Here is a 23850-nt window from a genome sequence, read left to right as displayed (position 1 = left end):
GCACGGACTGTTTCTCCTAAACTTGGTGGTGGCAGTATTTGTCCGTCGTCTTCAGTTGGCGGGACCTCCAACTCGCCGATGTTCTGGTTGTTCAGTAGCTCATCAAAGTACTCAACCCATCGCTCTAATATGCCCATTCTGTCGGAAATCAGATTTCCCTCTTTGTCTCGGCAGGATGAGCATCGAGGTGTATAAGGCTTCATCCTGCTGACTTGTTGGTAAAACTCCCGCGCCTGGTGCGGTTGCTCCCTGTACTTTTCTAGTTCATAGACTTGTTGGTTCTCCCAGGCTTCCTTTTTCCGTCTGTGAAGTCGCTTCTCCACTCGTCAGAGTTCGTGATAAGTCTCTGCGCGTGCCCGCGTTCTTTGAGAATGCAACATTACTCGGTATGCGGCATTTTTCCGTTCCGTTGCTAGCTTACATTCATCGTCAAACCAGCCGTTCCGACTCCTTTTGCGGCTGGGGCCAAGTATGTTTGTGGCCGTATCCATGATAACGTTCTTCAGGTGATTGTGAGGATCATTTGTTGATGCTTCATCTCCAGGTCCTCTGTTGACTGCGGTTATTGCGGCAGCCATTTCCCTCTTATAGGTGTCGCGGAGGGTTGTGTTGTGGATGGCTTCGGTGTTCACTCTCACCTGATTGTCAGAGGGGATTCTAGGTGGTATTGTTATTCGAGCTCGGAGCACCATGCCAACGAGATAGTGATCCGAGTCTATATTGGCCCCCCTATATGTTCTGACATTCATCAAGGCTGAGAGGTGACGGCGTTCGATCAACACGTGGTCAATTTGGTTGAAAGTGGTCCCGTCTGGAGAGGCCCACGTGTGTTTGTGGACCGGTTTCCGCGCAAACCAGGTACTTCCAACAACCATTTCGTGTGACCCTGCTAATTGAATAGTCCGCTGTCCGTTATCATTTGTTTTTTCGTGTAAGCTATGGGAGCCAACGTATCGCCTGAATACGGGCTCCTTCCCTACTTGGCTGCTAAAATCCCCAAGTATGATTTTGATATCATATCTGGGACAGGCTTCGAGGGTTCGTTCTACTGCCTCGTAGAAGGTATCCTTCTCCGACTCTGCAGTCTCCTCTGTAGGGGCGTGAACGTTTATGAGACTTATATTTCTAAACTTGCCTCGCAAGCGCAGAGTGCATAGCCGTTCGCTTATGTTTTCAAAGCCGATAACAGCAGGTTTCATTTTTTAGCTGACTAAGAAACCTACTCCGAGCACATGGTTTACTGGATGACCGCTATAATATATGGTGTAGTGGCTCTTCTCCAGGAAACCGGTCCCTGTCCATCGCATCTCTTTCAACGCTGTTATATCAGCCCTATATTGGGACAGGGTATCGGCTAGCTGCTGGTTAGCTTCATCTCTGTACAGGGAGCGCACGTTCCCTGAGAAAATGCGCAAATCTTTATTCCGTGTTCGTTGCCGGGTTCGTCTTTTTAAAATCCGTCCTGTCCGAGGCTCCTGTTGTGGCTTCGTAACAAGTTGTTTTCCGTGTAGGGTTGTCAGCCCTACCCAACCCCCAACCTGGAGGACCAATTGGTACAATTTGTCCCGTTTGTAGACACGGGAGACTCGCCTTCATCCTTCTCCGTCTGCAGCTTTTCGTTAAGAAAGAGCTCCCAGCGGTCACCACGTGGAGGTGGAGATAGGGTTTGGTAGTAGAGCTGTTGGTGTTGGTTCAGCGTGCATTTCCCAGGTTGTATGCTCCATCGTGGGTACCAATCCACGTTTCGCCCTGGGACCTATACTACCCTTCGACCACCTGATATCATATCATATGATATCATATTTAAAATTAACTCAGAAAGAGCTAATCATAGTACAGGGTGCGGCAGCATAACTTCCTTTTTTAAAATGCGCGCCACTCAGTTAGTTGATGTCATGGCGGAGCGCTAGTGGTCTCGTTCAAGAGGGGATACTGTAAGGTTTTGTCCCGATACGGTTCAGTCGCCATCATGCGTTGGAATAGTGAGGAGCGTGCCTTTGCCGTTGAGATTTACTTTTCAAGCGGATGTTCGGTTATTGCAACACAGCATGCATTTCGGACTCGCTTTAATTTAGCCCCGTTGGCTCCCGTCCCAGACCGCAAATCAATTGTTACATGGGTCACTACATTCAGACAAACTGCAAGTGCGACAAAAGGAAGAACTGGAGTCCCTCGGCCCGTTAGATCACCTGAGAACATTGAAGCAGTGAGAGCGTCAATGTTGCGATCGCCACGGCGTTCTGCGCACAAACACGCATCTGCCCTTGGACTATCCGATCGTTCTGTGAGAAGAATTCTTCGTGATGATCTTCATTTTCATCCCTATAAGATGGCGATAGTGCAGGAACTTTCAGAACGTGACTTCGGGTTTCGCTTTCAGAGCGTGACTTGGATTCTCGGATGAACGCGTGTAAGCTTCTTCTTGATGTCGTTCCCGAGGGTGCTATTGTTTTTTTAGCGATGAAGCCCATTTTCATTTGTGTGGGTCGGTTAACAAACAAAACATGCGCTACTTAGCTGACACCAACCCTCGAGAATTGGATTAAAAGCCTTTGCATTCACCCAAAGTCACAGTGTGGTGTGCAATTTCCTCAGCTGGAATTATTGCTCCCTGGTTTTTTGAGGAAAATGAGGTTACAGTGAAAGTGAATTCGGACCGGTGTGTAAACATGCTACAGAATTTTTTTTACCCACGGCTAGAAAATTTGGATTTGGGGGACACTTGGTTCCAACAAGACGGTGCAACAGCACACACTTCAAGAGCATCGATGGCTGTTTTGAGGGAACACTTTCCAGAGCGCCTTATCTGAATTAGAGGCGATTTTGAATGGCCGGCACGCTCTCCCGATCTGTCCCCTTGTGATTTTTTTCTATGGGGTTTTTTGAAATCCCGTGTTTATGTGAACCGTCCAAGAACCCTACAAGATTTGAAGACCAACATCCAAGAAGAAATTGTCAACATAACACCTGCTATGCTAACAAGAGTCATGACAAACGCCAGAAATCGGTTTACGCAATGTATGGAGAATGGGGGACGTCACCTAACAGATTTGATCTTCAAAATTACATTATAAAAAATAAATATTTTCAGATGCATTGAGTTTTGAAAAAAGGAAGTTATGCAGCCGCACCCTGTATCTGCGTGTAATTATGCGGTGTTTCCAACGATTAATTATCTGAAATAATAAAAAACTTGCTTCTTTTTCGTTGGCGTGGATATTTATTCTTACAAATACCTCCCTAAATCTGGTAGTTACCAGTCTTTTCGTTTGTCCGATATACACCTTCGGACAATCTGAGCAAGCGATTTTATATGTGTCGCTCATCTCCTTTATCGTTTTTCGGTCTTTTTCCCTAGCCAGCTGGGATTTTAGTTGGTAGATACGACTTGATCCTACCAGCTGTAGTCAAACCTTTTCAATGTCCGTTTTATGTGCTTGGACAGATTTGAGAAGGTGACACTTGATCGTTTTAGAGCGGTAGAGGTCGATTGTTGGGTATACACTGTAGTGAGATTACTACGTTCTAACCTTCGTGTGTGTCTCTTGATCATCGTGTCGTTCTTCCTAGCAGTGTCCATGATGTAGAGTTTTTCTCTCCGATAGTCTTCCTCTGTGTGAGGAATTGTTAGGAGGCGGTGGATCAGCGTGCCATAGGCTGCCTTTTTGTGCTAATAGAGTTACGTGTAGAGGGTGCCGTGGTTGCGGTTTCCAATCCTCTTGAGCGAATAACGAAGAAAAAACTCGATTTTACACTTAGATCAATACGTAGCTCGAACCCAGACTCTCTTAACAGGCTGTGAGTCAGCGTATTTATACATTTATTTTCTATTCCTTTCTCTTTCTTATTTCTATTTACATAATGTCCTTAGTTACTATCCTGGAAAAGCCAGTTATATATATCGCTAAAAAAAACCCAGGATACATTCCTTTAATTACGGGTTTTACTCTCCCCACAAATTCGCGTAAAACCCTAATTATATTTGTGACTGTTTATTGCGGTGTGTTTCGTAATAACGTATTGTGATCTTGTATCGGGTTCAGGTAAAAGGGTTTCCCGGGGGATATCCAACACGTGTGACGTAACTATAGCTGTGGAAGGAAGTGGCCGGGATTGTACGCTGAGTGCTGGTAGGTGTCCTGAAAATAGAAGAAGAAAATTGTCCGTTTTGACGTTTGATTAATAAATCTAAGAAAGGCAATTGGTCGTTAACTTCAATCTCATGAGTGAAGGTTATTTTAGGGTGTAGCATGTTGATTTTATCCAGCATATCTTAGATACTTGTGTCCGGGATCACTGTCAAAATGTCATCCACGTACCTCAACCATATATTTGGCAATAATCCATCCTGCTCCATTTTCTCCTCCAGTGATGCAATAAAGATTTCACTTAGGAGTCACTAAGCGATTCAGATTCCATGTTTACAAAGATAAATACGTTATTCCGGAGGAAGTCACGAGTAACGAGATTTAAAGTCGGTGGCAGCAAGATACAACACCTTATTGACTCAGGTATAGACACCAATAGTGTAACTGCAGATGCGCAAGGCAATTACATCATGATGGATGATGCTCTGAAACTCGAACTTATAGGGGAGCAATTTGAATCCGTGCATCGGCCCAGTACGGACTTAGAGCCAACTCGACTTTCGAAAATTGTTGAACGAGATGGTCTCAATTTCAAATATAGCCTGAATGGCACTACAGCTCTCCAGTTTAGCTCTGCATTGTAGGCTGATCTCATACCGAGTTATAATCTGCTTGATTACTTTGTCTCATGTGTGGAGTTAACTTCCATATTTAGAAGGGAAAACAATAAGAGATCATCCGGTATAGGTGGCATTCCCAACATGGTCCTCAGGCATTTACCAGACATTGCCATTCGTAATTATTGCATTTTATTCAATAATTTATTGAACAATGCCTTCTTTCCAGGACAATGGAAGAAAGCCCGAGTGTTCCCAATTTTAAAGAGAGGGAAGGATTCATCCAGTCCTAAAGGCTACCGCCCAATTAGTTTGCTGCCTAACATCAGCAAGGTGTTTGAGGTTTTGGTATTGACAACCTCGAAAGGGCATATCAAGAACAAGAAATTTTTGTCGAATGCGCAATTCGAATTTCGATCTGGACATTCGACAATACATGCAATAATGAAGGTAGCGTCTGATATTTGCTGGCGGATTAACAATGGTGAGTGCGTAGGCGCTAGCCTTATAGACATGGAGAAGACCTTTGATACCATCTGGTTGGATGGACTGGCTCCTGAAGGATGAGTTTCCCAGCCACCTCATAGCGATGATGGGTAGTATGCTGTATGGCAAGTGCTTTGTCATTCCGGACGGAAATCTCACTTCTAGTAGAGAATTTCATGTTCTGGATGGATTACAGCAAGGGACAGTGACTGCGCCTACACTTTTTCCGGTATTTGCCGGCGAATTACTCAACTCGTTCAAATTTAATAAATTTTCAAAAAAAGGTCGTTGGTTGTCTTTTCTGACGATCTGATAGCCTACACGGCATACAAGAAGGTAACTGAGGTGCAACTTGAACTTCAGAAGATGCTCAATGATATTAAGTTCTTCACGAATAGTTGGCGGATGAAAATCAATGCGCAAAAGTGTGAAACGATTCTGTTTCGAAATTCCTTGGCGTGCGTCAGTAGGAACTTGAAAAGGAATTGGAGAGATTTCCACATTGTCCCGAACGAGGATAGTTCTGAGCGCATTCCTCATAAGAATTGCGTTAGATATCTGGGTGACGAGCGTCTCCAATTTAACGAGCACGTTAAAGTCGCGCTAGAGAGCGCTCGCAAGGCATTCATGTCTCTTCGAAGACTCTTTTACGCTCCACATCTTAGCCGGAAGGTTAAGATTATTTGCTATCTTACTTTGGTTAGACCGGTGCTCATCTACGGGTGCCCTATCTGGTTTAATTTGAGTGCTAGCCAAATGAAGAAAATAAGGATCTTTGAAAGGAAATGTCTGCGTGCTTGCACGGGGCTTAATAGGACTGTTTCGTGAAACTATGAGCACTATGTAACTAATGAAGTGATGTATGTAGCTGTTGCTGCGCCGAGAATCGACACAGTTATCGTCAGATTGATTCGCAATCATATTGTGCGATCTGCTTCGCATGGTGAGAACCCTTGGGTTTCGCAGCCGTTCTACCCAAATGATGGGTATTTTGAGAAAGCTCTCACGACAGGCTTCATTCCTCCCGAAGCGTTCGTGTATCTTGGCAGGAATGGTCTAATTCTTGATTCTGGCGGTGATCCGGTTATGTATCATATACGTAGACGGGCCACGGACAAAGGATAGAATACCCTCCGAACTTGACTGTGGGGACTCCGGGATTCGTCTGGAGATACTCCAGAGCGAGAGCAGTTGATATTAGGCAGGATGAAAAAGAGAAATCCTGGTACTGGTGGCTGCGGAATGCCGGTTAGCGGTGACCGTGCTCAGTTCTGCCATTTGTTTCTTGGTGGAACTATGTAAATAATATAAATATTACATGGGTGTTACTTTCACCTCCGGTCGTAATGAATTATATATTTCATTATATTGTATTATGTTCATTTCGCTCATCAAGAAAAAAAAATTGTGAAATATAAGAATATCTTTAAATACATATATCATTCATTTTATTACCTTTAAGGTAAATAAATTGTATATATTTTTGTACTGTGGTCAAAGGGTAGTATAGGTCCCAGGGCGAAACGTGGATTGGTACCCACGATGGAGTATAAAACCTGGGAAACGCCTGCTGAACCAAAACCAACAGCTCTACTACCAAACCCTATCTCCACCTCCACGCGGTGACCGTTGGGAGCTCTTTCTTAACGAAAAGCTGCAGACGGAGAAGGATGAGGGCGAGTCTCCCGTGCCTACAAATGGGACAAATTGTACCAACTGGTCCTCCAAGTTGGGGGTCGGGTAGGGCTGGACAAACCTACACGGAAAACAACTTGTTACGAAGCCACAACATGAGCCTCGAACTGGACTGATAACACAACGACGAACCCGGCAACGACAAAGTAATAACAATTTGCGCATTTTCTCATGGAACTTACGCTGCCTGTACAGTGATTGAGGTGCCAAGCAGCTAGCCGATACCCTGTTCCAATATACGGCTAACGTAACAGCGTTGCAGGAAATGCGTTGGACAGGGACCGGTTTCCTGGAGAAGAGCCACTAAATCATAGCGACCATCCAGTAAACCATGTGCCCGGAGTAGGTTTCTTAGCCAGCCAAAAAATGAAACCTGCTGTCATCGGCTTTGAAAACATAAGCGAACGGCAATGTGCTCTGCGTTTGCGAGGCAGGGGCGTTCACGCCCCTACAGAGGAGACTCCAGAGTCGGAGGAGAATACCTTCTACAAGAGAGTAGATCGAACCCTCGAAGCCTGTTCCAGATACGGACGGAGCCGGTATTCAGGCGATACGTCGGCTTCCATAGGTTAGATCGAAATGCAAATGATAACAAATGCAGATTATTCAATTAGCACTGTCACACGAAATGGTTATTGGAAGTACCTGGTTTGCGCGGAAAGCGGTCCACAAACAAACGTGGGCCTCTCCAACCGGAACCACTTTCAACCAAATTGGACCACGTGTTGATCGAACGCCGTCACCTCTCAGCCTTGATGAATGTCAGAACATATAGGGGGCAAATATAGACTCAGATCACTATCTCGTTGGTGCCCCGAGCTCGAATAACAGCACCACCCAGAACCCCCCCCTCTGACAATCAGGTGAAAGTTAACACTGAAGCCATCCGCAACACAGCTCTCCGCGACACCTATAAGAGGGAAATGGATGCCGCAATAACTGCAGTCAACAGAGGACCTGGAGATGAAGCATCAACAAATGATCTTCACAACCACCTGAAGAACGTTATCATTGATACGGCCAGAAAGATACTCGTCCTCAGCCGCAAAAAAAGTCGGAACGGCTGGTTTGACGATGAATGTAAAGCTAGCAACGGAACGGAAGAATGCCGCATACCGAGTAATGTTGCATTCTCAAAGAACGCGGGCACGCGCAGAGACTTATCACGAACTCCGTCGAGCGGAGAAGCGACTTCACAGACGGAAAAACGAAACCTGGGAGAACCAACAAGTCTGTGAATTAGAAAAGTACACAACTGCACCAGGCGCGCAAGTTTTACCAACAAGTCAGCAAGATGAAGCCACCACGATGCTCATCCTGCCGAGACGAAGAGGGGAAATCTGATTTCCGACAGAATGGGAATATTGGAGCGATGGGTTGAGTACTTTGATGAGCTACTGAACAACCAGAACATCGGCGACTTGGAGGTCCTGCCAACTGAAGACGACGGAAAAATACTGCCACCACCAAGTATAGGAGAAACAGTCCGTGCAATTCATCGGCTTAAAAATCATATCATAAATCAAATATGGGGGCGACCAGGTATGGGACAGCGAATCAATGCCTGACGATTGGCAAACAGGGATTATCTGTCTCATACATAAAAAGAGAGATACCACACAGTGCAGTAATTATAGAGGTATCACGTTGCTGAGTACCATCTATAAGATATTCTCCGCTACCTTGTTAGGCCGGATAGCCCCATTCGCCCAGAGCATCATTGGCCCATACCAAAGAGGCTTCACTCCAGGCAACTTAGTAACATATCTTGGGTTCTTAGCAAGAAGAATTGCGAACTTTTGGCCGCGTTCGAGAGAAGAATCCTCCGAAGAATTTTTGGCCCCCTACATGAGGATTGGACGATTCCGTACCCTACATAACGACGAAATCTGTGAGCGATACAATGACCGTCCGGGTGTGGATAAAATCCGGGTCAATGGGTTACGGTGGGTGGGTCACTTAATGCGTATGGATGAGGATGATCCAGCCCGAAAAGTCTATAAGGGCAATATCTGTGGTAGAAAAAGAAGCGAAAGCAGACCCTGCCTCAGAAGGAGCGAAAGCGTAGGTCAGGACGCCAGACAGCTTTTAGAAGTATCGAATTGATGGGCCTCGGCGCAAAACCGGGATGCCTGGAGTTCCTTATTAAGGCAGGCCTAGACCAAATACCAGTTGATGATGATGATGTCTTTGAAATTGTGATGTCCATATTACTAATAAAAAATAAAATTGTTCCAAAAAAAAAAACAAAAAAACGAGAACAAAATTTTGTTGACAAGCTTTGGCAAAAAACGAACATGTTTATTTGATAAATTTATAAAGATATATAATTATAGATATATAGATATAAATGTGTGTATATAGATGCAGACATATGCGGTCAATTCTATTATCCTTCAGTAAAATCTCTATTCAGGATGCATGGAAGACCTTCCTTTACACTTCCACCCTCATTCATAAGGCCTGCTTCTCAGCTTATTGTCTGTGTGGTTAGTTCTCCTCTCAAATCTTCTTGAATCATCTAAAAGAAACAAAAGAAAACCATTTTTGAATAGAATATTTTTTAAATGCACAAATTTAGTTGTAGTTTTAAGGCTTATGGGGAAGTACAAGTGTTTGGAGGACCAGATGCTTAGTGTTGCCTACGATCAGGTTATACTGGTCATCTGACCTCATTCTACGAAAATGCGTCAATTTGGGCCATAAACCTCAGAACAGCTTTAGTTTCAAATATTTTGTATAGAGTCGACATTCAGCGATTTGAAAAAAAAAAAATAAATTAAAACAAATTTTGACAGACCTGTTTCATCTCCTCGTATGAGCGTGCAATCCCCAAAACGAATGCCACCTTTGCATAGGCCGCCGGAATAGTCATATCAGATCCACTCACAACTCCAGCAGTTCCCAAAACTGCACCTGTTTCATAGATATCGGAAACCGAACCTTGGAGACATTGAGTAACGTTTACAATCAGAACTTCTCGATTAACTGCTTCCGCTAACGCATCTGTAATATCTTCACGATTTGAGGGAATATTCCCATTGCCAAAGGAAACGAGTATAACTCCTTTCATAGGAGGAGCTACCGCAGCTTCAACAATCTCACGTGGTATCCCGGGAGTCAAATAAAGAACGCTGATCTTTGACTCGTTATATAAATGAATTCTAAATCCACCAGTTCTCCTATTCAGACCGTCATTGTTACTACGAAGACTATTTCTTACACTCGTGTTCAAATCGGCCAAGGGTCCCAGGTTCGGTGAAGAAAAAGCTCGGAAGTCTTCGTTGTTAACCTTTACAATTCGACTTGCTAGAAACATTTGCCTGTTGAAAACGACAACAACTTTTTGCAGATCCGGGAATGTCTCAGCAACTTTAAGTGCATCTATTATATTTATTACAGCATCTGTCCTGGATTCAAAAATCGGCAATTGAGACCCAGTTAGAACAACGGGCTTTCCAAGATTCGCCAGGGCGAAAGTTAAGGCTGCTCCTGTATATGCAAGAGTATCTGTTCCGTGTATAATAACGAATCCATCAAATCTGTCGTAATTTTCCTAGAAAATAAAACAACTATCAATAAAGGATGTGTAAAAAGGATAATCCAGTTATGGAACATGAATTCGAAATGAAGTCTAGAAATAAATGGGGCGTCTGTTATCGCAAAAAGTTGGCTTTATCCTGAATCGAATATTCAGACACGGTATGAAAGGCAGCATTATATCTGCACATCGTCGCTTTACTTACTTGGATATCTAGAGCAATTCGGTTCCAATCTTGAAACTCAATGTTACTAGAATCTAACAATGTCGGATATTCCACTATTCTGTATATTATAGGTGCTCCTGGCAGCACAAGTTCGTCTTCGCTTAATCCAAGTTGTTGGTGCCTCTGCCTATCATGCATTAGTGGATTTCTCTTAATGAACGTGGTAAATTCGCCATGATCTGCTGGAGCTAAAGAACCTGCCGATACCAGGACACTTCGAATTTTTCGTTCATATTGGTAATATGAAAATATACATACCGTCACGTTCCTTCATACAAGGGGTACCTCCAGTGATCAACATAAGAATTCGTAAGATCTTAACCGCGGGGAAACATTTTACATCTGAATCACAATTAACTTGATCTTCCATAGGTATCAATTCCGGGGATTAAGATTAAAACAGTACTTAGAGTTTGTCGTGTTTGGTGACTGAAAAAAAAAGCTAAAGCTAATACTCGTTATTTAGGAACTCAAAAACAAACAAGAAAAGAACGTTGTCCACACCTAACTCCATCATGTTAGCAGGACAACATGCTGGTCCTAACGCCAAGTAAAAGAGGTTTTTAGCAAATATAAAAAGTACTATCTTCAGTAAGGCGGCCTGGTCTGATTATGCTTCAGGTTAAAGTTACATAATTCGGCAAGTCTTCACACGACCTCCTCGTGGTGGCCGCCGAAGAATGTGTAGGGCCGGGCTGGGAGTAAGCTCATCCAACTGACGACGATCTGCTTGTCTGCTGGTCATGTGTTAGGGGCAAGCAAATCTGGCGAGGGGATGGACCGAACGAACAGTCCAGCGATCGTCCAACCTGAACTGCAGAAGGTGCTAATAGGACCCCAAGCCAAGATATAACAGCATAAGGCCGAAGGCTGCGTGGCCAATGGGGAGCTTGGTCTTCAGTATGCCAACTCCGAGTACCTTAGGCACCTTCAATTTCAAATAAAACCCTTACCCTGGTGGCCGGGCCAGCCACATTCTTCCCGGACTACTCGTGGGATCAAGACATGGACTCAATTTTAAAAATACAAAAAACGACGATAGAAGAAGAGGGGGTAATACCAGGCGCATCATCGAAGGACAAGCTGCTGGCATCCAGTCAGGAGACAGTAGCCGTCGAGAGCAGTACACACGGTGCCAGCCTTAGCACCGCTATGCTGAAACCAACTGCAGAGACCTCCCGGAACGAGGCGGCAGACGGACTAGTATTTTCCAACCTGGAATCCACTGCCGTCAAACTAGGTGTAGCGAGTACCAGACAAAATACCCCTAACCCGAAACCCTCGACATCGGGGGATCCCTCAAAAGTGAAAACCGACAAGAACGTCGGTCGCCGGAAATCGACTAAGAAGCGAAGGTCCACTGGTGTCCTGCTCAAGAGCCAGTACCAGAAGGCCATGCATATTCTCAGCAAGATTGCTAAGAATGAGACCGGTACTATCGACGAGCGGGATGAAAAAGACCTCTCTAAATACCAGGCGAATGTTGAGGAATACTATAGCAAACACCTGGCAGACGAGCAGAACCCGAAGCCCATCGCTCTGAAACGCAATCACAAGAGGTCGCGCAAGATCACAAACAGAGCAGAGTGGGCAAGAGCTCAGACCCTAAGCAACATCCGAAGAAAAGTACGCAGCAAAAGTCAGCCGACGGGCCACGAACTGCGAAACCCTACAAAGACGTGGCCAGGATGCACTTACTGTGTGGCGTTGGCGGATAGTAATTCTGCTAGCGACAAACTAGCGCCGGAGATATGGACCAGTGTTGAGGTGAGGCTGTCGGAGATGATCATTGAGCATCTCCTGGACACCGAAGGCAAACACACGGGATTCATCCCCGCTTTGATTCCTCTTAGGTGGTCCGTTGATTCCACACTGTAGCTTACAAGGACCAATTCTCCGGAGACTTTCTCAGTTCGTGCTTCGCTAAGATCAGCGACGCCCGTTCGCTCGCATCTGGTTGCCGAAGATCCGCATAGATAAAGACAAGCTAGTCTAATACCCGCGCCTTCAAAACCTCAAGATTCCCATGACCGACTGGGTTGTTGTCAAGGAGGAATTCCAGACAAACAGCCAACCTTTTCTACTCCGTATAAACGAAGAGTGCCTGGAGGCACTGGAAAAGGTCGACTATAAAGTGCGGTTCGGAGTAAAGAATGCAAAGATAAAAGTGTTTCGCCCTGCAAAACCAGACGACGACCTAGATGCAATCGATGCCGCCAACGAGATGTTAGAGGATATGACGATCGACGGTCCAACGGGGACTGACGAACCCCCCACGCAAGCAGATCATGCTGAGGGCAACGCAAATAAATCTGCAGCACTCGAAGTGAGCCTCGACTAATCTACTTGTTTTCCCCTAGAGGAAGACATCGACATTGCACTAATACAGAAGCCCTAGGCCGCAGGCGACCGAACCATCAAAGCGCTCCAAAGGAAATATTTTAATTTATTTCACAGCACAGGAGACGCTGATCAGGACAGACCTAGAGCATGTATTCTCGCGAGGAAGAGTTTGCACACTTTTCTGTGTCCGGACTTGAGTTCCAGCGTCCTAGCCGTGGTCAAACTGAAGCAAGCGAGGGAAGAGAACATGTATATTTCCTCGCCTTGCATAGATCACGACCTATCGGCTACGGAAATCAACAAGAGAGGTGAGTCATTCTTTGATTTTATTATTACTTCAAACCTATCGGTGTGTAACAGGGGCAATACACCAACCTTCCATTTCCCCAGCTCAGAGAACTATGTCGGTTGGCAGGAGGTCCTTCATGTCACCCTAATAACCGACAATGGGATTCTTAGGATGGAGGACTGGAGACTGTCTGACCAAAGATCCTTCTTAGATCACAGTTGGATAGTTTTTAGTCAAGATCTCGCTGTAGAGGTCTCCAAACCCATGAGACCCCAGCAGGATCGACTGGAGAAAGTTTGGTCAAGTAATTAAGAATAAACTCTCCAGTCCGTAAATTGGTAAGATTGGCACGACAGACGAACTGAAGTCAAAGGTCGGGGCTCTGGAAAAGGCATTCGATACCGCCTTTAAAGTCTCGTGCCCTACTAAGTACAGTAAAAAAGCCCAGCCACCGTGGTGGAATAAAAATCTCTCCAGCCTCAGGAAGCTGACCAGAGAAAGCTTCAAAAACTGCTACAGGCATAAATATCGGCAGCCATATAAGGATTGCCTGAAGAAGTACAAGTCGGTCATCAGACGGTTTGGGTGGGATTATTGTTAAAACATCGAAAGCACCAGTGAATCTGCGAGGCTCAGTAAGATTCTGTCCAAGAAACATAAGAGCCCATCCTTTCTTAAAAAGTCGGAAGGCTCCTGGACGGAATCTTGGAGCTGCTGGTTCAAACGCACATTCTCGCCAACGAGGAGGACTGAGTCAGAACCTTGCTTGAAGGCTTGGAGGCTACTCCAGCCGTGCGAGACTATCAAATCGATAATTACAGAGGATAAGATCGACTCGGTACGGTCAAAGGGTAGTATAGGTCCCAGGGCGAAGCGTAGATTGATACCCGCGATGGAGCATAAAACCTGGGAAACGCCTGCTGAACCAACACCAACAGCTCTGCTACCAAACCCTATCTCCTCCTGCTGGAGTATGGACATCAGTTGCATCATCTTTTCATCGACTTTAAGGCGCCTATGACAGCATAGCCAGGGTAAAACTGTACACGGCCATGAGAGAATTCGGTATCCCGACAAAATTGATAAAACTGACTAGGCTAGCCCTGACCAGGGGAGATAAAAGCAGGAGGATCACTTTCGAGACCATTCAACACAAACAACGGTCTAAGACAAGGGGATGCCCTATCACGCGTCCTCTTTAACCCTGGAGAAAGTGATTCGTGATTCCGATGTATATGCGAGAGGCGCCTTCCAAGTGCACCCAACTATTGGCTTACGGTGACGATATCGACATTATGAGAAGAACAACCCGAGATGTACACCAGTCTACCTTCATTCAGATCGGGCAGGCGGCGCGAGATCTTGGGCAGCACATTAATGAAGATAAGACGAAGTACATGGTCGCAACGTCAGCCCTAAAACCGACAGAATGAACAACATCGAATCGCACTGGCCAAAAGAAAGCAATGAAGATAGGAGACTACAACTCTAAGACCGTTGAAAATTTCTCCTATCTAGGATCGAAAACCACAACCGATAACAGCTATGAAGATGAAATCTGCGTACGGTTGGTGGCCGCCAACAGAGCCTATTTCAGCTTACAAAAGCTGTTCCGCTCGAAAAGTCTCACCATAGGGTCAAAGCCCTTACTGTAGAAGACAATGTTCTTGCCAGTCCTTATGTATTCCTCGGAGACTTTGGTTCTTAGCAAGAAAAAATGCGAACTCTTGACCGCGTTCGAGAGGCCCCCTGCATGAGGATGGACGATTCTGTAGCCTACATAACGACGAAATCTATGAGCGATACCATGGCCGTCTGGTCGTGGATAAAATCCGGCTCAACAGGTTGCGGTGGGCGGGTCGCTTAATCCGTATGGATTAGGATAATCCAGCCCGGAAAGTCTATAAGGGCAATATCTACGGTAGAAAAAGAAGACGAGGCAGACCCTGCCTGGGAGGGAGCGATGGCGTAGGTCCTTTAGGAATATCGAATTGGTGGACCTCGGCGCAAAACCGGGGTATCAAGAGTTCCTTATTAAGGCAGGCCTAGACCGGATACCGGTTGATCCGCCTTTATGGATGATGATGAAATCATCTATAATAGAATTGATGGCATTTTCCAAGCACTACTTCAGAGTGGCCTAGAAGTCAGTTCTGTATTTAATGTAATAAGGAGCAGCTCAGCTTTGGGGTGCATACCGAGAGCATGAAGGCGATCAAACGTGTTTTTTTTTTATCTGAGAGCGGGCAAAATGGAGGTTAGACCAGAAAGAAGGGTCAAATATTTGGGAATTAGATCAAAAACTTCTCTAGAATGTCTACCTTCTTTTTCTTCAGCCTTTGTCCATTCACAAGCGGGGTCGGCTCGTCGTGATCGGCCTGATCTGAATGCAATCACGAGGCTTTTAAATCCCTATGCAGCGTATCAATCCACCGCTGTTTCGGTTGGCCTTTTGACCGCTTACCATCAACTTCGATGTTCACACCAATCTTGCCAAGTAAATTCTCGTTAGCGCAAATTACGTGACCATACCATCGAAGACGCTTCTTTCGCAGTTTTTCCATATCGATCGCGGATATCCTCATTTCGGATGTGATCAAAACATGTCACGCCACTAGTCTAACACAACATTTTCCATTACCACAAGACGCCGTTCATCGCAAAACTATAAGAGCTTTGACGACTTGCTGTTCCATAGCAGGAAAGAAATGGGGATGTACCACGAAAATCATGTGCTGGATATATACTACATTAGCGAGGGCGATGATTATCTATTTGGGCAAATAGAACCAAACTCGTGCGTGCATCACAGGGGCAAAGAGGGTATGCTCAACGGAAGCCCTGGAGTTACTTCTGGAATGCCTCCTCTCCATCTTTACATGTAGATGCGCAGAAGGAGAGCCAGTTGAAATCTAAACTGGTATAGGAATGCCTTTATAAATTGAGTATGTTTGGCCCGTACGATAAGATCTGAATACCCTGGGTTACAAAGCATATTGGATTAAAAGGCAATGAGGCAGTGGATAAGCTAGCCATGAAAGGAGCAATGATGCTATGTGGACCAGAAGCCTTCTATGGAATCGATAAGGGCTTCATGGCTACTATGTTAAGGAAGGAGGGACGGTTGAGGACACTTTACTAGATGAGCTAACCAAGAATGGAACAATGCAGAGTGTTCATAGGGGTAGACAAATCTATGCACTGGTTGGATCACCAAGAAGAGCCTTTGGATCATAGTAAAAATACTCACTGGTCATCATGGCCTAAATTACCATCTGAAGAAGCTAGGGATATCTAGGGATGATGAAACCTCCATGCACTTTCTGGGGTGATGTCCAGCACTTGTGCAAAATTGGTTAAAGCCCTTTAAAGGGGCACAATAATTTTTCTAGGACGCGGTGCAACTTGCATTTCACTGGCCCAGCTCCTGAGTCTCCACTGATCGGCAAGGAGCATGCATCATATTGATCAGATCGCGATTACAAACTTTCTAGAAATTATCACACTTGCTAAAGTAAAATTCCTTCCTAAAATTTTTTTACACACGCGAGGACGACTTACACTGAACAGGCGAGCAAGTTGTTCCCGAGATATTAGTATTTGCAAAATAAAAACCTTTCTAGCGACGGAGACGGTGCTAACGATTGCATTTACTTTCTTCGCTACAAGCACAGAAATACACATTAGTGGGGGATTGTCATCTTCTCGGAAAGTCCTGTTGGTGTATTCATACAAAGATGACACCAGTAACACGCAAGAATGGCTTAAACAATTCGCTCAACTCATAGACCCTTTTGATTTGAAAATTATGAATGAAGCGAAGCACTACAATAATATTCACTTTTCGACTCTCATTCTCTTTTCTTGAATGAAAAATTGCGAAGTAAATCGAATGATCACAACAAAACCGAAAGTTATTAGCCCTCTTCGAGCCAAAATCAAAAAATTTTAGTCCTAAACATCTGGTAGACTGTAAACGCACCTACTTTCAAACAACTCGTTCGCGATAATTATTTAGGCAAACCACGACCCTATGGACAGAAAACCTAACTCTCTGGAAGTTTATGAGACACTGAATAGAGCTTTCTTTTTCGCAAATAGAACTAAGATTAACAATAGGCGGGGGGATGAAGGCTAAATGAAAAGAGAGAAAATATATCTAAGATTCAGTTTAGGGAATCCCCTAATTGTTTAATTCATTCATCAACCAGGGGATTTCCCTAATTTCATCAATAAAATTGCCATTCTGAAGTAAAATCCACCTTCATCCGATCACGGTGCGTTTCGCAATCTAAATTAAATAGCAAGCGTTAGTCGACCAATTTCGCAACTGTATTTACATAAATTTTACATCTAAATTGGAACATTCCCAAGACAATTTGATGGTGTGGTTGAAAAAGGAAGACGGGCTGAGCAATCTGAACCTTAAATGGGGAAACCCGTAACAGGACGAGATACTAGGAATTCTCTTTCCTTTATCTCGCATAAAGGAAAGAGAAAGGGTCCTTGACTAAGGAAATGCTTCACTCATCTTCGGTTTCGAATAAACCATTTTACGTTGGTATGTCGGGCTCTGCTAAATTGGTAGATCTTTTTCGGGCTTACGTATAGAACTAAGGCATGGAAGCGGATTTAAATCTTAAATGGTAACGTGTTCTTCAACACCGATAAAGGTTAAATTTTAGTGGTTAAATAATAGTAAGGATCACGGGGCGAGACTGTAATCTGTTACACGGCTAGCACATAGCCTGTGGAACGTCTTCTGTATTTTAACACCGACAGTTCAGCTATCGAATCCCACCTCCACGCGGTGGCTACTGGATGCCTTACCATCAAAACAGTAGGCGGAGGAGGTAAAGGTGAGCTTACCGCGCCTTTCAGCGGAAAAAACTATCCAGACCGGCTCTCCTGATAAGGAGTTGAGCCAAGCGCTGACAGCGGAAAATATCAACGGGTCCAGGAACTCGGGGTACAGCCTCGGATTGAACGGATCAAATTGCAACGACTTCGACAACGAAATATGGACTACTCTTTTGGGTCTTGGAATGCCCTTTTTCGAACGAGTGCACTGCGGAAGCTTCTCCAGGAAATATCCCGTCACAACATTAACATCCTCGCGCTCCAAGAAACTAAATGGTTCGGGAGCGAAGTAAATGACTGCGGACCTTGTACAATATTTACCAGCGAAAAAGGCATAACAGGAGGGCAGAGCCTCCATAATGAAACAAACGATAATGGTCAAAGACTCATCGACTCCGCCAGCATTAAAAATTTAGTCATAAACTTGTTTCTCCCGTAAGAACATATGTGAAATGACATGGGCATCACCAGACAGCAGCAAATCAAATCGGCCACGTCCTAGTCGAAAAAAGAGCTACCCCAAAGATATCGGACGTGAGGACACTACGAGGTGCTAACTGGGTGGTGCTTTCCTGGCTAGAGGGAAATGCCGTTGTCGAATAGCTAGAAGCAGCCTCAGAAACTGGACTTCTAAAATCAATTGTGGGAAAGTTGAAAGACGACACGGTCAAAGTGACTTACATGTTCCCAATCAAGGCACATTTCGACGCACGACCTCATGCTCCTGAGGAAAGAGTGAAGAAAAACTAGGGACGGATAACAGCTAAAAATACCCTGGTGAATATATAATAGAACGGAGTAACCGTAACGAATGGTTCAATAATGCCTGCCTAAAAGCGTTCCACAACAAAAACCGAGCTTACCAACTACTGATCAAAAGACGAGCAAGAGAAAACAAGAATCACGAACTAAGGTGAAACGCTAAGATCTGCAGACGAGAACCACGAAAGTTCAATAATCATTTTACCACTTGACGACAGCTTGAAGAAGAATGACGAACGAATACCATTTAGCAAAGTGAAACAGAAGAGGGTAGGTTTTCAACCGCGAACCACCCTCTGTAGAGATCAGAATGGCAATATCATCAGGCTCGCGACTCAAATGAAAGCAACGTGGGTTCAGTATTTTAAAGACCTCCTGAACCCAACGAAGACACATTTCCACCCCATTTGCCATTCCGGATGACCCAAACGAGGAACAACTTTGGACGAAATAGAGGCGCAAAGCTGCCTAAATTAAAATCACATAAAGCTCCCGGAATCGATTCCATCCCAGCCGAGCTCCTTAAAAAAGAGGGAACAGTTTGTAGATTAGACTGGGGAGCTCTAACAGAATCTGCATAACTGAACAAATACCTGACGATTGGAGAAAAAGTGTAATTTGTCCAGTGTACAAAAAGGGTGGATTTCATTGCTGCGCACATGCTTCAAGCTGCTGCCGAATCGAACGACGATTAAGAGAGTATACAGACAACATCATCGGGGAACACCAAGGATGGTCGACAACGAATCAGATATTCGCATTAGGGTCCTTGAAAAAAGTTAGGAATATGACATCGATGTGCACCAACTGTTCGTTGACTTCTGTCAGGCATAGTGGATAGTGTAAATCGTAATGCTCTGTACAGTATAAGGATCAAGCTAAAAATCTCACCGAAGCTAATCCGGCTAGTGAAAACCACAATGATTAACAACGAAGTCCAGATAAAAATCCAACTGACACAAAGCTTTCCTAAAGTGTCAGGGCTTAAGCGAGAGAATGGTCTCATCCCCACTCTCTTTAACTTGGTGCTCGAATACGTCGTCAGGAAAGTGTCCTCAGTTGACACCAAAGGTACGTTATTGGTGAAGTCCTCGTAACAAGTAGCGTACGCAGACGACGTGGACATTCTTGCCCGATTGATTCTTCGTACCAAGGAAGTGTTCGAGCGTTTCGAGTCAGCAGCGAGTAAAGTAGGGCTCAGAGTCAATGAATCCAAAACGAAATACATGCCCCAAACTCGAAAGGCGGCTGCTAGTATGCAGAACATCGCAATAGTCAAGCATAATTTCGAACAGGTGGACCAATTCGTCTCCCCAGGAGCCCTATTCTCGAAGGACGCAAATAAAAAACACGAAATGCAAAGGCGGATTATTAATGCTCATAAAGCACTTTATGCGATCCTACCGGGTCGAGAAAAGTGCTACTAATGTAGGGTCGAATGCGTGAGGTGGACCTTGATGCAAATGTTGGAAAAACAGATCGATATTGAGATATCAATCATGGATTGTGTGAAATATTTGATGACCCACCAGCATCGACACTAGGCAAAGTCCGGAAATTGCAATGGGCTGGCCACATCAAAGGCATGAACGAGGGGATCCTCCCTTCCCCTCCCCTCCGAAACGAGTGCTGAAAAGTAGAATCGATGGTAACCGATCAAAAGGGAAGCCAAGGAAACGTTGGGAGGATTCAGTGGATACAGATTGCAGATCAATTCCAGGACATTTCAACTGGAGGAGGCGATGTTTGGATCGAGGTAATTGGAGGCGAGGCATCCGGGGGGGGGGGGATAAGGCTTGATTTGGTTATAGTGCCATTGGATAAAAAGGTAGAATTTTTAAATTCTTCGAGGGTATTGTTTGTTTCTGATATAATCCGGTGGACTTGCTCTATTGTGTTGTATTGTTTCCTCAATGCAAATCGGTGACCAGGTATCACGTCGCTGTCTACTAGGGCGCCATAGCTTTTTAGGGGGATGACCACCATAATTTTTCAACGAGGTTAAAGAAAGGGACCTCACCTTAACCTTCCTAGCACACTTCCTTAACTAAGTAGGGTTGAAAATTCAAACCTTACCAACTTCACTTTGAAGGGCCACCATTTTTTAAGGAAGATATCGTCAGGAGTTGTCATTGGGTTCTCTCCTTCCACAAACTTCTCAACCCCTCCGGGAATAGGGTTAAAAACTCAAACTTTACCCATCTGGGATAAGGACCAATGACTATATTACTGTTAAGATCATTCATCATAAAGAAGAGTGAGCGTAACCATAGGTGACCTACCATTACCGTTCAGGGTCCCAAACATCAGAAACGAATAAAACCAGTGATGTCAAAGCAGGTACAGTCATCGAAAAGGGTGTACTGAACGTCAGCCATAATGCACTAATCCCTAAAACACGAGCATCTGTGTAGAAAAGTCATTGCAGGAAGCAACCAAAATTCAACCCTAAGAGAATCCGCCAATCTCCCTGAAAATTTTTGGCCCAACTTGATGAATGACAGGACAAAACTAAAAGAAATAAAACCCGCATAGTAAGTCTGAACTGACCGTACTGCACAGTAACCGATGCAATTTGAAAAGGCCTTCAAACAAGGCAGCCAATTATGCACAAGCAGTGACGGTAAACGAAAAAATTACTAACTAAAAGCAAACACTAGATACACTTTAATATGCCAAAATAAAGACTCTGAAGTCCTCCGGATAATTGACAATACCATAGAGAATTTCAACGTAAAAAACCCATGGTCGATCAGATACTCTCAGTGAAACAGATCGATGGGTGCTGTTTTATATTATATTGACTTAGGATACAAATCACGCTACAGGCGGTATAGCTGGTTGACAATCAGAGGCTCTACATAAAATTCACAATTTTACAATTAAAAAATCACAATCGCTTAACAAGAACTACACAAGGACATAACAAACACGCCAGCTTATATGGTCGGTGACAACAGATTGCATCACTTTTTGGAAATTTCAGAACAGAGAAATGTGCACAATCTAAGAAAGCTTAAGATGAAAATTACCACAACCGTCGTTCCCACACCAGAAGAGGTCACAAACTAAATAGAAACCTAGACTACAATCGATTTGACAAACCTTCTCTTCACTCGCGATCAACTACAAATACTGTTGGTACTGTCCTTACACTTGAAACGAAAGGTGGAATAACCCACTCCTAATCGCCTTTCAGTTTAACTGATTACCTCCGCTGATTACCGCACAATTTATACTAAAGGCACAGTGAAGCTATCAAACTACCAGCCGAAGCGGGGATTCCCCAGCTATCGGATCTATCTAAGGAGGAGGAAAGCTTTCAATTACCATGGATTCGATGAGACGTTGCCACATTTTTTCCTAGGTATGGTAAGTTAGGGTGCTTCCAAATTGGTTGCATCGCAGCACTTGTTTAGAAGGGCGCCGGGGTTGATTAACGGAGACCAGCGACTTAATCAACTTCATTACTCATTGTCATTTTCCCCTTGGTCACATTAACGACATCTATGAGCCATCCATCGCAAGCACCTCGCTGGCTCCCGAGATGGCTGCACTCCTCCCCTACTGTTCTGCGTCAAGTGCCCTTGGGGCAACTCACTCGTCGGGCATCTGGGAGACCATGGCATAGAAAACAATGCGATTGTCACTCCTCTTTAACATGTGTCCTATCTACTGCCACTTCTGCTTTCCAATCACATCGCTCACGGGTGCCAGGACAGCGCGCTGATCATGTTCCTCGTTTAGAAATAGTATCAGGGCAGCATATTTCACGTCTCCTCCCTTTGACGCTCTGCCCATTAATGCAGGGAAAGTTCAATGACCCGTTAAACTATGAACCTCTCAGATTTTAACAATCATTCGCTTTTTACACTCTTTGTTAAAGCTCTCGGATTCCTAGAATTCCTGTACGAGTGCAAGTAGCGGATCTGAAGAAACTGCATGTGTAGCAATAAATAACTCTGCGAGGAAGTCACCAAGCCATACGAATTAACTCTGTGTGAATGCATTGATGGCAATGATGGAAATGAAAGCTCGCAGCTGGTAGAACCTAGTCAACGAGGTAAATAGGGACCGGTGGTTATAAGCTTGTCACCCGGAAAATCGAGGCTCTGCGGAAATCCTGCATATTTGCCACCGACCACCATAAAGACACCAGAGGACTAGAAGATGTCGGCAGTAGCATAGGGATCCATTTTAGTGCCGGACCTCTCTACGATAATCTGCTAAGACTCCACATAGCAGAAGTGTCGCCCCCGGTGGGTTATGCAGACAATGTTGCGGTACTTGTTGCTGGACGCACTGTTGAATAGGCGGAAAGCAGACTTAGCATATTGATGCGACGGGTAAGCGGATGGATGACTGCTCATGGTTTCAGGCCCTGGGTCCTGGATCAATCGGCAAGTTGACTATAGGCTCAAAACCAGTTGTTAAATCACTTGGTTTATTGCCCGATTGGAAGATGAGCTTCTTCAAATCAGAGCAGCAGCGGACAAGGAGTCTTGGCATTGAGTCAGCTAATGATGAATGGTGGTGACGTCTTCTTATGGCCCTTGGCAAGGAGGTGTATCAAAAGCACTCTACCCAAATGCAGGGAGAGAAGCTTCGTAAGTGGCATCTGTTTACTATACATCATGAGTAGTGATCCCCGTTACTCTCCTTGCTAAGGAACTTGCAGCTATTCACAGCCGTAAAGGCGAAGACTTAATAGAGGCGATTGCCCGTAAAGAACGTCAATGAACACCTACCGAGTGCGCGGCTCATTGGCAATTTTGACCCGCGGCTGAACCGATCCCATGGTGATATTGACTATTGCCTTACGCAACTTCCAAATGGAAATTGAAGTTTCCAGTCTTACATGCACAAGATTGGGAGGGCATGATCTCCTGATTGTATGTTCTGCAATGGAGTAGCGTACGACGCCGAATACACCTTTCCCCCTT

General features: G+C 44.7%; 1 protein-coding gene across 6 annotated transcripts; it reads right to left on the bottom strand.

Annotated features, from left to right (window-relative positions):
• Positions 1–9181: 9181 nt before the first annotated feature.
• LOC119652231 (L-asparaginase 1-like) lies at positions 9182–22121 on the bottom strand. 6 transcript variants are annotated; one of them, XM_038056190.1, is made up of 5 exons: positions 22013–22121; positions 10912–11082; positions 10633–10850; positions 9687–10442; positions 9182–9407 (listed from the first exon to the last, which is right to left on the bottom strand). In XM_038056190.1, exons 2-5 carry the CDS (start codon positions 11021–11023, stop codon positions 9357–9359), a joined length of 1137 nt encoding a protein of 378 aa, XP_037912118.1. In that variant the 5' UTR covers positions 11024–11082; positions 22013–22121; the 3' UTR covers positions 9182–9356. The 6 variants fall into 6 exon arrangements, with proteins under 6 accessions (XP_037912118.1, XP_037912117.1, XP_037912121.1 ...); XM_038056189.1 differs by having other exon boundaries at positions 10912–11095; positions 22013–22089; XM_038056193.1 differs by lacking the exon at positions 22013–22121 and adding an exon at positions 21940–22000.
• Between the last annotated feature and the right edge of the window lie 1729 nt (positions 22122–23850).

This window comes from Hermetia illucens, chromosome 3 (genome assembly GCF_905115235.1).
Source record: "Hermetia illucens chromosome 3, iHerIll2.2.curated.20191125, whole genome shotgun sequence".
In the NCBI taxonomy this organism is placed as follows: domain Eukaryota; kingdom Metazoa; phylum Arthropoda; class Insecta; order Diptera; family Stratiomyidae; genus Hermetia; species Hermetia illucens.
Note: the sequence above shows the minus strand (reverse complement) of the source record. Positions and strands in the feature narration are given on the sequence as shown.